Source organism: Eucalyptus grandis, chromosome 3 (assembly GCF_016545825.1).
Source record: "Eucalyptus grandis isolate ANBG69807.140 chromosome 3, ASM1654582v1, whole genome shotgun sequence".
Taxonomy (NCBI): domain Eukaryota; kingdom Viridiplantae; phylum Streptophyta; class Magnoliopsida; order Myrtales; family Myrtaceae; genus Eucalyptus; species Eucalyptus grandis.
The window spans coordinates 2,027,303-2,041,971 of NC_052614.1; the positions used below are offsets into that span (position 1 = coordinate 2,027,303).

The following is a 14,669-nucleotide window of genomic DNA, read 5'->3' on the forward strand; positions in this document are numbered from 1 at the left end:
CTGCTGACGTCACCGTGTTACGAAACGCGTCGGAGGATGAAGCTTGAACTGCAAGATTGGCCACGTACACCATAAAGCCAAGCAGCCTTTGGCGTCGACAAAATCGCCACTTCACTCGGTTAGGTTTGCAAATCTTTAATTTATCACTCCACCTCCTTATACTAATTCACACTCATTCTTTGTCTTATTATAATTTGGGTTAGTGTAAGGAAAAACCCAAACTAATAGATATGATAAATTTATTTTAAATTAATTTTTTGATTATTAAAAATTTTAAAAACTGATATATCTACAATAAATTTACCAAAAATTAAATTTTTGATTAAAAAACTCAAAACCGATATAGAAAGAACCATTTATAACCCTAAAAGAACCAGATTTCTAAACAACATAGAGGAAGAATGAAAAATAGGCTTTCTACATATGCATCGTCAAAAACGATTTTTATCAGTGTAGCAAAGAAAAGAAAGGAACTTCATAGAAGTCAAAATATGAAGAAATAGATATGCCTAGATACTTTATTATATGGATAAAGGATCTAATTGATAGAGAAAGCACCGTAAAGATCAATTAGTGAGGTTTTGGGCATACAATAAGAACTTGCTTTTACTTATGTCAAATATGTATTTAATCCAAAATTAGTACATTTATAATAAATTTACCATATATTAATTTCTATTAAATTTGATTAATACAAAAAAAAACTCAAACTTATATATGTGACAAATAGATAGTAAAACCTTAAATTGGTACAATAATTGTCATGTATTATCCACCTAATTTGATAGTAAAATTTAGCGGAAAGTATTATAAATATTATGTATGTATTATTTTGAAATTTTTTATGATATTAACTCTTATTATTATTATTTTCATTTTTTTTCATTATTATAATAAAATTAGCCACATACAAGAGAAAGCACGTGATTGGAAATGATTGGAATTTTTTTAATCGATGTGATTAGATTAAGATGATAAAACTTCTAAAACTTCCTTTACAAAAAAATTCTAAAACTTATTATAAAATGCAATTAAATCCTAAGACTTTCAAAAATACAATTAAATCTTAAAACCTGTTAAATTAATGCAATCAAGTGCTATTAACTCCGTCACTAAAAATGCCGACATGAAATTCTTTATTATTTTCTTCCTCAAATCTTACTTACATTAGATTTTAAATTAAAAGGGGTAAAAGAAATATATATATATTTGCACCTTCCCTCGGTGGATCACCAATGGAGTTCTGGCTGTCGAGGCTGGCTGAGTTTGTTTTATAGGCTGGTGCAGCAATTTATTTCATCCAGAAGGAAAGAAATGGGGCACTTCATGGAGGAGGAACATCTTCACTTGACAGAATCATCAGCAATGTTCATTTCTCCATTAGAGTGCAGATGTCCTCCTTCATTTATGTTGAGGAAGAAGGCATTGCTGCAAGATGATGAGGAGCTTTTGGAGGTTATGCATGATCACTCCTGTGCAGATTTTTCACAACGATCGCGGCGACCACAACCCATCTAAGGCCCTTTTTTTTTTTTTTTTTTTTTTTGAGCTCCGGCTTCTTTTTTAAAATAAAACCTTAGCATTTATTTATTTTTTAATCTAATTTAAGTAAGATATGTTTAAAAAATAATTTTTAAAAAAATGTCATGTAGGAGAAAGAAAATAAAAAAAAATGACATGTCGGCATTTTTAATTTTCATAGTTAACTGAATGACTTGATTGCATCAATTTGACAAATTTTAAGACTTGATTACGTTTTTTGAAAATTTTAAGACTCAATTATACATTCGTAATAAGTTTTAAAATTTCTATTACACTTATCTTTAACATAATTTCAAGCATGTCCCTCATTGATAAAAGATTGGGTAGAATAGATTTACCTCAAACTCACGCTGAAGGCAAAAATAGCTTAATTATTTAATTGGCTAAAGCCGGAAAAAGAAGATGATAAAAAAAAAAAAAAAAAGTCGACGCAATTTCATATGGATACGGGAACAAATTGCTAAAATCGGAGAAAATTTAAATAAATAAATAAAATCTAAATCGGCAACGTTTCGGGGAAATGCATGATGGAGTCACATTTCGCGGAAAATGATGTGCTGCAGACATATAAAAAAAAAAAAAAAAAGAGACGCACTCGTTACAGGAGCTTGAGTTCGTTGATGAACTGCTCTTCTCTCTCTCTCTCTCTGCTCTCTGCTGCGCTTTTTCAGTAACCAAACATTCTCTTGCTTCTTGTTGAGCTCCAGAAAAGAGAAGGAAAACCATGTGGAAGCCAAAGAGAGCTTTGCCTCCCTCTTCTTCTTCTTCAGGTCAACCAAGTCAACCCAAGAGGCCATGCTTCCCTCCGATCGAGTAAGCTCGCCCTACCCTCCTAACGTTTCGATGCTTGGTTCACTGTTTGATGATCTTGCGTTAGTTTTAGCTTTACTTGAGGGAGATTCAATGAAGGGTTCTTGAGTTGACGATTCTTGAAATGAGAGATATGGTGAAAGCCCGCCATACATCGATAAGCTTTTGCCTCATGACCGTTCTAAATCGCTTTCGTTCAGTTCTTTGTTGGTGGGTTTGTGCTGTTGCTCAGATGCGAAGTACTAAAGACCTCGAATGTCGTCGTCTCGAATCTGTTTGGTGATTTCGCATTGGCCACTCGCTGTACTTCCTCCTTATTCGAGCTGAATTCTGCTAGAATCATTTATCTAGCAAGTGAGCTGTTATCGTTACCAGGTTACTTTGCCATCCTGTTGTCTAGAATATCCTATCTCGCTTGTAATTTTGTGCTGATGTTCATGCAGTTGAGCATGGAATGGGTCTGAAATGAATCCTGTGCCGAGTTGCTGTTTGACTTGCTGTTTGACAAAGGAGGATCTGCGGAATATGGTAAGATGAGTAAACTAGCTAACTTGGACATGCAAAATACAGTCCTTATTATATTTCAATTCCTGATCTCTTCAATTAGAAGTGGTTAGACGCATGAGAAATTGCCATGAGATGTATAGAGAATTTTTTCTTGAGTGGTAAATATGACCCGCTGAAAGTTCTAGGATTTTCCTGTGAAGCAATTGCACTAAGAACATGCTTTAGGCTTTTCATGTTGCATTGGGCAGTATGGATCACAAAAAGATACAAATTTTCAATGAAGTGCCCTGGACATAACTGTCGCTTTGAAACCTGGAAAATGTGGTCAATGACCGTTTGTATGGAGGAGGAGGAAAGTGAAGATACCTGTGATGTGAACCTTGAATGTGATGACTACGTGACAGATGGCTCTTGCTTATGTAATTCTTCACTTTTGCTTCTTTGCTGGACAGTTTAGAGAAGAGCTGGAGCGTGCTAAGTCTGACTGGGCCAAATATTTTCAAAGGTGAATATATTTCATTTGGTTTGTTGGCAATATCTTATCTGCATGAACTGATTCCTCTAGTGAATTTCCATGTGCATTGTCTTGTCAGCTAAAGATATCATTGACATCATATGCCATCAATCCAAGACTCTTTTTGAAAAAGCGTAATACCTACACAAACATTTCATTTGTTGATCACTGAAAGGACAGTGCATTCGGAGATAGCTGCTAACTCACTGTAGTTGCTTCTGCTATCAATGTACTGCATATAAATATGTATTCCATCTCTACATTGACTTTATATATTCCCTTAGATTAAAAGAATGCATTTGAGTCTGGAATCTATCTTTTTATACTGTTATTAGGTGCAACATTCATGTGTACTCTTAACTAAAATGTTACATATGGATCTTTGTCTATTTACTACGATTAAGTCCACGAGACAGTAGTTTGTTCACGTTGTCAATTCTTATGGTGTAGTTTCTTCAGGAATGCTGTTAAAGAAATAGTGCAAGAGATGCAATCAATGGAGAATGCTTCTAAGAAACTGGTAAGATAAACAGAGTTTTCCAGTTTGGCTCAGACATATCTTTGTCAACACATCGGATACGAGTTGTTTATCTGCATGTCATGAAGTGACCAAATGAACTTATTGACCAACAAGTCCATTGCTAGCTAATTCATTTAGAGGAACATTCATTGAGCTTGAACTTGCACAAACTTTGCCCAAATTTTGCACGTTTTCCACCATATACAGCCGACATCAAGGTGCCAAACCTTCTTGTTAATGCGAACTCTTGGAGAACATTAGCCTTTTATTCCTAGAGTAACTTTTATTATTTGAGTGAGGGCCCTAGGGCCAACTTTTTTCCCTGCTCGACTGGAAGAATGGTAGATCCTTTTGCACAACCTATTATAGTAGGGAAGCCTTATAACTTGAAATGAATTCATCAGTTGACTTTCAACCTAATGACACCACGTGCCAGATCACAACATGACATCATAATCTTTCGCATCTACACTACCGGTGACAACACAAAAATACTACCCAGAAAAAAAAAAAAAAAAAAAAAAAAAGAAAAAAAAAAAAAGAACTCAAAACCATGCCACCAGATTACAGTCAAGTTAGTCAACATGAACTTGCCCATTTCTACTCAAAACACTTAACATCAGCAGTAACTGTCTTAATTCCTTGATGAATTATAGTTTCTAAAGAGACATTTACAAAGACAAAAACACAACTGCATCAAGGACACAGCAAGCTTGACGTATACATTTTTCATGCTTTGCTAAGTTTCGCCCTCTGCAGAAGATGATAAATTGTTGCAGTCTAGGCTAATTTCCTCACTAATGCCTTCAAACTTTCCCCTTCATGTTCTTCAAGGCTCAAGTACATCCATCCTTCCCGTCACTTGCAGATCTAGGACATGAGAGGAGCTGTAAAACTTGTTCTGATAATCTGCTTTGAGAAAGCACACTAAAAGAAAAAGTGCAATTTTAGATTCTTCATATTGTCTGCATAGCACAGAGGTGCTATTGATATCACACCAAGTTTTCATGGTGCTGTATTCAACACCAATGGTCAACTGGTCGGCCTAATCAAAGACAGAGTATCTTTTGCTACTCATCGACTTTCTGCCCAAGAGAAGGTAAGTAACTGAGTTCCAACTGAGTTTTGTCAAGCCTGATATGGACACTTGAAAAGAGGAGTGCGTTCGACATCTAGATGCATTTTTTTTTTTTATCAGAAAAAGTAATAGGTAGTGCCTGTGGAGAGAATAGAAAGAAAATCTAGATGCTTTGTTTAGATCCATAATGGAGACTTTTTATTAATGGAGTGATTTTGAGCTTTCGCTCTTTGCTATGCAAAATTGAGGATAGTGACCTTCTAAATCTAAGTGGCCTTCTGTACTCCGTGCTTAAAATTATAACAAAAACAGGAGTAAGTTGGAGACCACTTTCAGCAGTTGATTTGGTTTCATCCATTAGAATCTGAGGCACCAATCATCATAATGTAGTTTGAACAATTAACTCATTCATGTTGCACATGTTACTTCCAAGTTTAAATATGAAGATCTTATAGTTTGAACGATTTACACTTCAGCAGTCGAACGAGTTGATGCTTGTTTTATTTCTTCACTAGCCCTTTCTCAATCAACTTTGCATCTTTACCCTGAGGACCCTTGCCTTGATTGTACTCTTATTACATCTTCCGAGCACCTGACGTTTGGTGGAGAAATGGGCGGATATGGGCGTGAAGTGAATTGAGGTTCTTTCAATATTATTTTTATTCTTCTTTCCCTGTGCTGCTCTTACGTGGTTTATCTGAATACAAGTTCATCCATTGGAATGCAACATTACTCGTGAAAAAAGAAGTTGCTTGAAGCCAGAATATTTACCTGTCAATAGTGGAAATAAATACTTCCATTAGTCCAGCTTGAGCAATATACAAATTGTTTTTGTTCCAGGAACATGGAGATGCAATCGTGATGAAGGCCTTGGCTAACTGGAATGATGTGAGAGAGTTCAATGGTGAGACATTTTCTGATTCAATGCAGAAGAATAGCTCAAGCTCATATTCATCTTCAGTCTTAGGTGGACAAACTGAAAATCGCAACCATGTTCAACGTTATTTGGCTCCACCAATTGTTGCTGCTCCAGTTGGTCCGGAAGCTCCTCTGGCAAATGCGGGCTCCGCTGCTGAAGGTACGTGCCAGAGAACACAAAACTGTCTCTCCCTTTAAGCATATACAAAGATGTGGCCTGTGAAATTACGATGAAAATGGGACTTTCCACTTGATTTTTAAGCTTGAATATATAAAAGCATTGTGTACCTGATCCTTATGATTCTGGGCTCCAAATCATATAAAGACGTTTGTTTGTCCAGCTGTGATTATTGTGACATGAGCCTCATTAAATGCAATCTATCCATTTTGGCCAATATATGTACATATGTATGTATGCATGTATGTGTTCTGTCCAAGCTATTCAAAAGCAACTAAAAAATTAGTTGGTAACGGGTGCCTTTTTTGAGTGGGGGAAAAAAAAGTCTCAAGGTTCTAGCCACTCAGACAAGGAATTATAAAATATAGCTACAATTTTATTGTAACAGGAATTTGGATAGAAAGATCTACTGACAAATGACATTATCAAGATACCTAAATTAGCCAAATGAGAAATGAATATTTTCAGCTCAATTAAACGATGAGTTGGGTGAAACCAAAGCACAAGGTTTTAAGTGAAGGATTGCAATGTTTACGTAAACCATTTTGGAGCCAGACCATCATACTCAAACCTCTGTTATGCATACAAAGAGATCGAGAATTTCATATTCGGTACACTCGTCAGCAATGAGGACCAGACTTGGAGGAGGGAAAAAATCAATCACTTCAAATGACAGATGACAACAACGATTTATCCCAGCGTTCATATATTCCCCACTGAGGTAGCATGCGGAAAAACACTAGTGAACGGAAAATCTAGATATAGCATAAATACAAAGAATCGACAATGAAAGAGCAACAAGACACATTCAAGTAAGAACTTCCATGCATGAACAAGATTCTATTAAATTTCATTCAATTCTTTTGCTGATACCTGTGTTCCATCTGTTGAAACTCCTTTTCAAGTGTCCTTCGCAAATATTTGCTGTCCCCAAATCCTCCAAATTGCACTAATTCTTTGACTCTCTTCATAGTTTCTCTGAAACAATAATGTAAAACATCTTATTGACCTGACATCAAACATCAAGGCAGACAAGGGCATGAAACTACATTTGATTTTCAAAAGACTTTCCAGTCCAATGAGAAACGACAATCAACCCGTCAATTTCAATCCTCGTTACCCTGTCATTAGCAACATATGCTGGACCAAGAATGACCACAGTCAAAGCCCAGCAAAGCACCCTAACTTGAGTCAACCTCATCTCTTGTGCTCTTAGAAGTATTTAGGAGGACAGTAGCAAGTTGACTTAAAATGAAGAACTAACCCTCAAACCAGGAGTCATTCACAATTTCGATATTCTGAATTTAGCAACTAATTTGGTCGCATTGCAAAAAGGCATGAGTGAGCCACTAGAGTGCATGAAAAGAATACTAGGCTTGACAGGATACCGCTCTGACATTTAAAGCGTGATCAAGGTCCATTACGCCATGATATTTTAATCCTCTGGCACACAAATGGATAGCACCACCTAGTGAAGGGCCACCAAAATTTGCTGCTAGAGTACATGAAGGCAATACTAAGCTGTCGACACTTCACAGTATCCAAGCCATCGCCTCACCAAATTTCAGATACAACGAATGAAGAGATGGCCCACACTTGGAATTAGAAGGTTATGTCAAATTATGAATCCAGTCATCATGTCTAAATGATACATATGATTCCATAACTAGGGCCAGGCAATAACATTTTCTTATTAGATGAATGAAATTCATTAAGAACACCAAGTAGGAGCCGAACTTCAGATGATGCACAAGAGAAGAAATTTATTAATTCAATGGGTAGCCATTCTATCAAAAATAATGACATGTCACATCTCAGCCCAAGTAAAGTTAATGTCGACTGAAATGAGGAAAAATAATTAACTTTCAGGGAGTATACAAGCCATTTCTACTGGAAGCTCTGTATATGGCAATGCCAAACAGTCCACTTGGTGACTCCATCAGGTATGAACACATATTAACTAAAGATTCAGGGGTTCTGTGTGCCATATTGTAAATGACTTAGAATTAGGAACTGGACAAGATGGAGGAAATCACTTACAAATCAATGTCCATTTCTTCATCAGCCTCGGATAGATCCAGAAGCTGCATAACAGGATCTTGATCATACAGAAACTTCAAGAACACGACAACAAGCTCACTGTCGAAATTCATAAGAGTAAATAGGGATTCACCATAAGGACTGAATCTGATGGACAAAAGTTAGACAAACCTATTGTATGTTAAAAGTTGATCACTTGGCTCTGACATAAGTTGCTTTATACATTTCAGAAGCCAGCTGAAGAAATTTGCAAACTGAAAGAGACACAAAACCAAAACCAAAACCAAAAGCTTCAGCAACATGCACATTATCAACCAATAAAAAATGCTTACACCGCTGGCTCAAGAATTTAGGATCCTACCAATATTCTGAGCTTGTCTAGATTTCAGTGGTCACACTGGCAATATTTTCATTTTAAAACAAGAAAGAATTGATGTCTCCAGCATAGCATGTGCGAAATTGAAAAGGTATCAACAAACCCTAAGTTGTCAAGGTGCCGTAAGCAAAGATAAAAAAGTCATGCAATTTCTCTTTGGTCCTTCAAATACACGATGATATATATCAACAAATAACAATGTGATATTGTCAGTATTTCATCATGATCTTAAAAGGTGCGAGATGAAACTTTGTTAAACAGGTTCAAGTCATGTGCAAATGCCCAGCTAACAATATCTTCTTCAAAATCTCAACGAAAACGCTTGTATTTCAAATATTAAATGTTATTCGGCTTAGAATAATATGTCATTCTGAGCACACAAGATCTTGTGTCTTATATCCACAAGTAGTTCAACTCCATGTTTAAAATTTAGGAATTTAGCATGACTAAAGATATGCACGATGAGAGACGGGCAAGATTTTGGAAAAGAGTAGCAAACAGAAGGTATCAAGAAACGTAGAGAAATCATAACCAAGATTGTAACAGGCTACCTGCTGCACAACAGATGAGAGCACCCTTATGAATCGCTCAACCTGTACAAGCAGCATTCCAGCCTTTTCTACTGCATTGTCCACCAGTGTCTCATCCAAACCAATACCCAGGTAACAAGAGCGCCATCTTGAAAGACCCCTGAGCTCACCCATTCTAATGCCAATAATTTCTACAGCAGGCTGATTCTCTCTCTCTCTCTCTCTCTCTCTCTCTGCTCTCTGCTGCGCTTTTTCAGTAACCCGACATTCTCTTGCTTCTCGTTGAGCACCAGAAAGGAGAAGGGAAAAGCCATGTGGAAGCCAAAGAGAGCTTTGCCTCCCTCTTCTTCTTCAGGTCAACCAAGTCAACCCAAGAGGCCATGCTTGCCTCCAATCGAGTAAGCTCGCTCTTCCCTCTTAACGTTTCAATGCTTGATTCGTTGTTTGATGATCTTGCGTTAGTTTTAGCTGTACTTGAGGGAGATTCAATGAAGGGGTCTTGAGTTGAAGATTCTTGACATGAGAGACATGGTGAAAGCCCGCCATCGATAAGCTTTTGCCTCATGACCGTTCAAAATCACTTTCGTTCAGTTCTTTATTTATGGGTTTGTGCTGTTGTTTTAATGCGAAGTACTAATGACCTCGGATGTCATCGTCTCAAATCTGTTTTGTGAATTTATGTTGGCCAATTGCAGTACTTCCTCCTTATTTGAGCTGAATTCTGTTAAAATCATTTATCTAGCAAGTGAGCTGTTATCGTTACCAGGTTAATTTGCTATCCTGTCGCTAAATATCCTATCTCGTTTGTACTTTTGTGCTGATGTTCATGCAGTCAAGCATGGAACGGGGCTGAAATGAATCCTGTGCCGTGTTGCTGTTTGACTTGCTGTTTGACAAAGGAGGATCTGCGGAGTATGGTAAGATGAGTGAAGTAGCCAAGTTGGACATGCAAAGTACAGCCCTTATTATATTTCAATTCCTGTTTCTTCGATTAGAAGTGGTTAGATGCATTTCTGACATTCCGGCCAGTTTCTGGACAGTAATCCGCGTGAGAAATTGCCAAGAGATGTATAGAGAATTATTGCTTGAGTGGTAAAAATGACCTGCTGAATGTTCTAGGATTTTCCTGGGAAGCAATTGCACTAAACACATGCTCTAGGCTTTTCATGTTGTATTGGGCAGTATGGTTCACAAAAAGATACAAATTTTCGATGAAGTGCCCTGGACATAACTGTCGCCTTGAATCCTGGAAAATGTGGTCAATGACCCTTTGAACGTAGGAGGAGGAAAATGAAGATACCTGTGATGTGAAACTTGAATGTGATGATTACGTGACAGATGCTCTTGCTTATGTAATTATTTGCTTTTGCTTTCTTTGCTGGACAGTTCAGAGAAGAGCTGGAGAGTGCTAAATCTGACTGGGCCGAATATTTTCGAAGGTGATTATATTTCATTTGGTTTGTTGGCAGTATCATATCTGCATGAACTGATTTCTGCAGGAGAATTTCCATGTCTATTGTCTCATCAAAGTATTAATGCCATAAATCCAAATTTCTGTTCGGCAAAGTGTAATACCTGTGCATACCTTTTTCTGTAAATCACTGACAGGACGGTGCATTTGGAGATAGCAGCTAATCAACATTATTTGCTTCTGTTATCAAAGTACTGGATAAATTTGTATTCCAGTTTTATGTTGACTTTTTATGTCGAGTTAGATTAAGGAATGCATTTGATGAGTCTGGCATTTATGGTTTATACAGTAATTAGATCTGACATTCATTTGTACAAGTAACTTAAATGTCAAGGGTTATCTGTCTTTTTGTTACGAATAAGTCCACAAGACAGCAGTTGTTCATGGTATCAATTTTTATGGTGTAGTTGCATCTGGAATGCTCTCAAAGATATAGTGCCACAGATGCGCTCAGAGAATGATTTTCAGAGATTGGTAAGATAAACAAGTTTATAAGATTTCTACTTTTTCACAGACATATCTTCATCAACACTTAAGATATGAGTTGTTTCTCTGCATGTCATGAAGTGATAGAATGAACTTACTAATCGCTTCATTCCGACAGTTTTAACAGCATTCATCGAGCACAAACTTCACACGATCTCCTTTGTCTATAAGTAAATATTCATTTTGTTGTGCAACCTGTGGAAAGAAAAACATGGGAAGGCCTAATTTCCATACAAGTCTGTTACAGCATAATGTCCCACATGGGCAGACAAAATTGAGGTGCCAAACCTTCTTCTCAATGTGAACACTTGGGGAAGATCAACCTGTTATCCATAGAGTAACTTATATCCATTGAGTGAGGACCTTCCACTCAGTACTGTCAGCTTACTAGGGCCAACTTGCATCCCTGCTCGACAGGAAGAACAGGAGATCCTTTTGAACAACTTGTTATAATAGGAAAGCCTTATATCTTGACACAGGAGATCCTTCTATGCAACCTATTACGACTCACTAGCCAGGTTCTAAACCCATGTTTTGTCATATTAGGCATAAACCATACAAGCCTAAGCCAAGTCACTTTGTTCACCCATGTCCTCACTAGCTTCGAACTCTCCTTTATAGAGAAAGAGCCCCTAGATGATCCAGTAAATACCACATTGTCTATAGAGCCAGAGTTTGGAGCAATCAACCCACACAAAGCCATCTGAGTTTCAAGCAGATCATCAGACCTTGCTGGAGGCCATCTCCATTCATTCTCCTCAATAACAGTTTCAACTGTGGCTTTATCACCTAAAGCTAAATCAGAACCATTCTAAAGCACATGAAAAAAATTTCATGGACATGGAATGGAAGGGGAAAATGAAAATGCTTAGGATTGATCATATGAGTTTTATAGACAACTGCTGTTAGGTAAAAGATAGTGAATTCAAATATGCATGAAGAACTTAGTTCAATAAGGTGTTTGATAAGTTGTTTTTAGGAAAGAGCCACAGCATAGGTTTTCCAACTCCTTTTGATGGAATGGATTGGTTTTGTATCCCTCCTGCTTCATTTTTTGGATGTCTCCAACTTTGGCAATTCTGCTGTTGGTGGTTTTGAACAGATGGAAGCAGTGGATTTTGGAAACATTCATTCTCCCCAGCGTGCAAGGTATGGATGCACTTCCCTCGTGATGCTGTTGAGAAAGGCTTTCTGTGTAGTGTTGACAGGTTATGCATTGTTGATGTTTTGGGGAATAATGGTCCGACCTACCACTACCACCCCAAGCAAAACGGTCCGAGCTCTCATGAGTGTCATGCCACAATGACTCGGTCATGCACCAAAGTGTCAATGCTCAATTTAGAACATAATCCTTGTAGCTTGCCAGTGGAACATTTTATTTTATTTTACTTCATTTTTTTTAAAATGAGAATTATTAAACAAATAAAACGACGGGTCTATTTATCCTTGTAGTTTCCTCGGCAGTAAGACCTGTCCAAGTGAGATGTTGGGTATTTTGTCTCTCTGTCGTTACTTTTCCAATTTTCCGTTTTTATATACATTCCTATTTCTGATGGTTGGTTTCTGGAGAGAATGCAGGGCTAATGCTAATTCTACGGGAGAGAATGATGTGAGAGACTTACGGCTTCAAATTCAAACCAAACTGTCGATTCTCTATTTAATGGACAGAAACTAGAAAGGAGTGGGGGGTGCACACATTTCCGTTGCCTTGATCAATGCAAATACAGGGGATGTTGTTAGATCGGCCTGGAATCCTCCATTAAGTTGGACATCGTCGTGCTCGAAGGTGACTTCAACAAAGACGATGAGGATAACTGACCCAAGAAGCGTTTGAGAGCCACGTGGTTAAACAACGTGAAGGAAAGAGGCCGCTTTTGGCTGGAGATCTCGTAGTGAAGCTCAAGGAAGGTGTTGGGGAGATGGGAGAACTGATATTTACTGACAATTCCAGTTGGAATAGGAGTAAAAGATTCAGGATAGGGCTTAAGGTGGCAACGGGTAGTTGTGGGAACACACGAATCCGAGAAGCAAAAACAGACGCCTTCCAAGTCAAGGAACATAGAGGGGAAGGTAGGTCCTTCATAGTCTTTCTACAGTATATAAACCTTATCCTATTTGACTGAACATAAACATGATTTTGGACGTCCACAGTCTTCAATTTTTTAATTTAGAGCTTCATTTCGTGTGGACCTTTACAACTCGAACAAAAATTCTGATAAATAAGAAGCAATCGGTTTGTTTGTTATTGGTAAATGTCCACACTCTGGATCAGTTTCAGGGGAGAGATTGCAAGCCTCCTAGAGGTTTGCTTCTACAAATTAATCTAATAGTGCCGGGACCTTATTGTATATGTGCTCTTCATTTTACAGCATACATGAAACATCATCCACCTGCATCTGACGATGAGGTTTGGAGGTTGGAGAACATTGCCAAAGGTGGGAAATCTCACCAAAAACTGAGTGATGCTGGAATATATAAAGTGGAAGACTTTCTACTGCAACTGTTCACGGACCCCGAGAAATTGAGAGAGGTAAGCACTCAGTTAATGATTCCCAATTAGGGTTTGATTGACTGCCAAGAATGTAAGTCCTGTGTGTTCACTCATCATAGATTCTCGGAAAGAGCATACCGTAGAAGAAGTGGGATAGCCTGATACGCCATGCAAAGACTTGCGAAACAAAGTGGAAACTTTACTTGGACTATCCCGATGGCGTGACGAAGCATGGTGCTGTATTCAACACTGATGGTCAACCAATCGGCCTAGTCAAAGACACGGAATATTTTGCTACTCATCGACTTTCTGCTCAAGAGAAGGTAAGTAACCGAGGAGTTCCTACTCAATTTTGTCAAGCCAGTTCACTCGCCACACCCCATCTTGGGGAATTCGAATTAGTTGTCCCATATTTTCTATGTAATCAGTATTTTGATGTTCACTTGTAGCTGTGTGGCTTAGTAGGTGTTAGAATTGATTAGAGATTTGGAAACCTGAAACAAGGAGTTAATTGAACATCTAGAGGCTTTGCTTTTCTTTTGTTTTGTTTTTTCTTTCCGATCACAAAAGTATAATGAAGTTCCCGTGGAGAGAATAAAAAAAAAATATAGATGCTATGTTTAGATCCATAATAGAGACTTTCTACTAATGGAGTGATTTTGAGCTTGCGCTCTTTGTGAAGCAAAGTTAAGGTTAGTGACCTTGTAAATCTAAGTGTTCTTCTATATTGAGTAAGTTAAAGACCACTTTCAGCACTTTATTCGGTTTCATCCATGAGAATCTGAGGCACTCATCAACAAATTATAGTTTAAACGATTAACACATTCCCGTTGCGACCATTACTTTCCAAGTTTATAACCATCAAGATCTTAATTACTTGCACAATACATATCGATGACTGCTTTATTTCTTCTCTGGTCCTTTCTCGATCAACTTTGTATCTTTACAATGAGGGCCTCGCCTTGAATGTACTCTAAATTACATCTTTTGAGCTCCTGACCTTTACGTGGTAGAGAAATGTGGCAGATATAGGCATAAAGCAAATTGCGGTTCTTTCAATATTGTTCTTCTTTCTCTGTGCTGCACTCACGTACTTAATCTGAATACAAGTTCATCCATTGGAATGCAACTTTACTTGTCAAAAAAGTAGTTGCTTGAAGCCAGAATGTTAATCTGTCAATAATGGAGATAAATACTTCCATTAGTAC

The 14,669-nt window shown here is 37.6% G+C and overlaps 3 protein-coding genes across 7 annotated transcripts; 2 read left to right on the forward strand and 1 right to left on the reverse strand.

Moving 5' to 3' along the window:
- The first annotated feature begins 2,306 nt into the window (after window positions 1-2,306).
- Window positions 2,307-6,358, forward strand: LOC120291179. Of its 5 annotated transcripts, XR_005549078.1 has the most exons (6): window positions 2,311-2,880; window positions 3,312-3,364; window positions 3,824-3,893; window positions 4,762-4,992; window positions 5,812-5,875; window positions 5,933-6,358. XR_005549078.1 is itself a non-coding variant. In XM_039308215.1 (5 exons), exons 1-5 carry the CDS (start codon window positions 2,818-2,820, stop codon window positions 6,085-6,087), a joined length of 405 nt encoding a protein of 134 aa, XP_039164149.1. In that variant the 5' UTR covers window positions 2,307-2,817; the 3' UTR covers window positions 6,088-6,358. The 5 variants fall into 5 exon arrangements, 3 of the variants coding, with proteins under 3 accessions (XP_039164149.1, XP_039164148.1, XP_039164147.1); XM_039308215.1 differs by lacking the exon at window positions 4,762-4,992 and having other exon boundaries at window positions 2,307-2,880; XR_005549077.1 differs by having other exon boundaries at window positions 2,316-2,880; window positions 5,812-6,358.
- Window positions 6,359-7,034: 676 nt separating this feature from the next.
- On the reverse strand, window positions 7,035-9,213 carry LOC104429389 (anaphase-promoting complex subunit 4-like). Its single transcript, XM_039308568.1, has 5 exons — window positions 9,035-9,213; window positions 8,279-8,361; window positions 8,108-8,151; window positions 7,188-7,207; window positions 7,035-7,076 (listed from the first exon to the last, which is right to left on the reverse strand). Exons 1-5 carry the CDS (start codon window positions 9,185-9,187, stop codon window positions 7,035-7,037), a joined length of 342 nt encoding a protein of 113 aa, XP_039164502.1. The 5' UTR covers window positions 9,188-9,213.
- Window positions 9,214-12,725: 3,512 nt separating this feature from the next.
- LOC104444629 (calmodulin-binding protein 60 C) lies at window positions 12,726-13,627 on the forward strand. Its single transcript, XM_039308216.1, has 3 exons — window positions 12,726-13,040; window positions 13,340-13,500; window positions 13,581-13,627. The coding sequence occupies exons 1-3, from the start codon at window positions 12,890-12,892 to the stop codon at window positions 13,602-13,604; spliced, it is 336 nt and encodes a 111-aa protein (XP_039164150.1). The 5' UTR covers window positions 12,726-12,889; the 3' UTR covers window positions 13,605-13,627.
- The last annotated feature ends 1,042 nt before the right edge of the window (window positions 13,628-14,669 follow it).

Coding starts and splice junctions, on each gene's coding strand:
- LOC120291179 (XM_039308213.1), top strand. CDS start 2,818: ATGAATCCTGTGCCGAGTTGCTGTTTGACTTGCTGTTTGACAAAGGAG. Junction 2,881..3,311: donor AGGAGGATCTGCGGAATATG/GTAAGATGAGTA, acceptor TTTGCTGGACAG/TTTAGAGAAGAGCTGGAGCG. Junction 3,365..3,823: donor TGGGCCAAATATTTTCAAAG/GTGAATATATTT, acceptor CTTATGGTGTAG/TTTCTTCAGGAATGCTGTTA.
- LOC104429389 (XM_039308568.1), bottom strand. CDS start 9,187: ATGGGTGAGCTCAGGGGTCTTTCAAGATGGCGCTCTTGTTACCTGGGT. Junction 8,152..8,278: donor CAACTTTTAACATACAATAG/GTTTGTCTAACT, acceptor CCTGTTATGCAG/CTTCTGGATCTATCCGAGGC. Junction 7,208..8,107: donor GAAGAAATGGACATTGATTT/GTAAGTGATTTC, acceptor TTCTTGGTCCAG/CATATGTTGCTAATGACAGG.
- LOC104444629 (XM_039308216.1), top strand. CDS start 12,890: ATGGGAGAACTGATATTTACTGACAATTCCAGTTGGAATAGGAGTAAA. Junction 13,041..13,339: donor CAAGGAACATAGAGGGGAAG/GTAGGTCCTTCA, acceptor TTCATTTTACAG/CATACATGAAACATCATCCA. Junction 13,501..13,580: donor ACCCCGAGAAATTGAGAGAG/GTAAGCACTCAG, acceptor CACTCATCATAG/ATTCTCGGAAAGAGCATACC.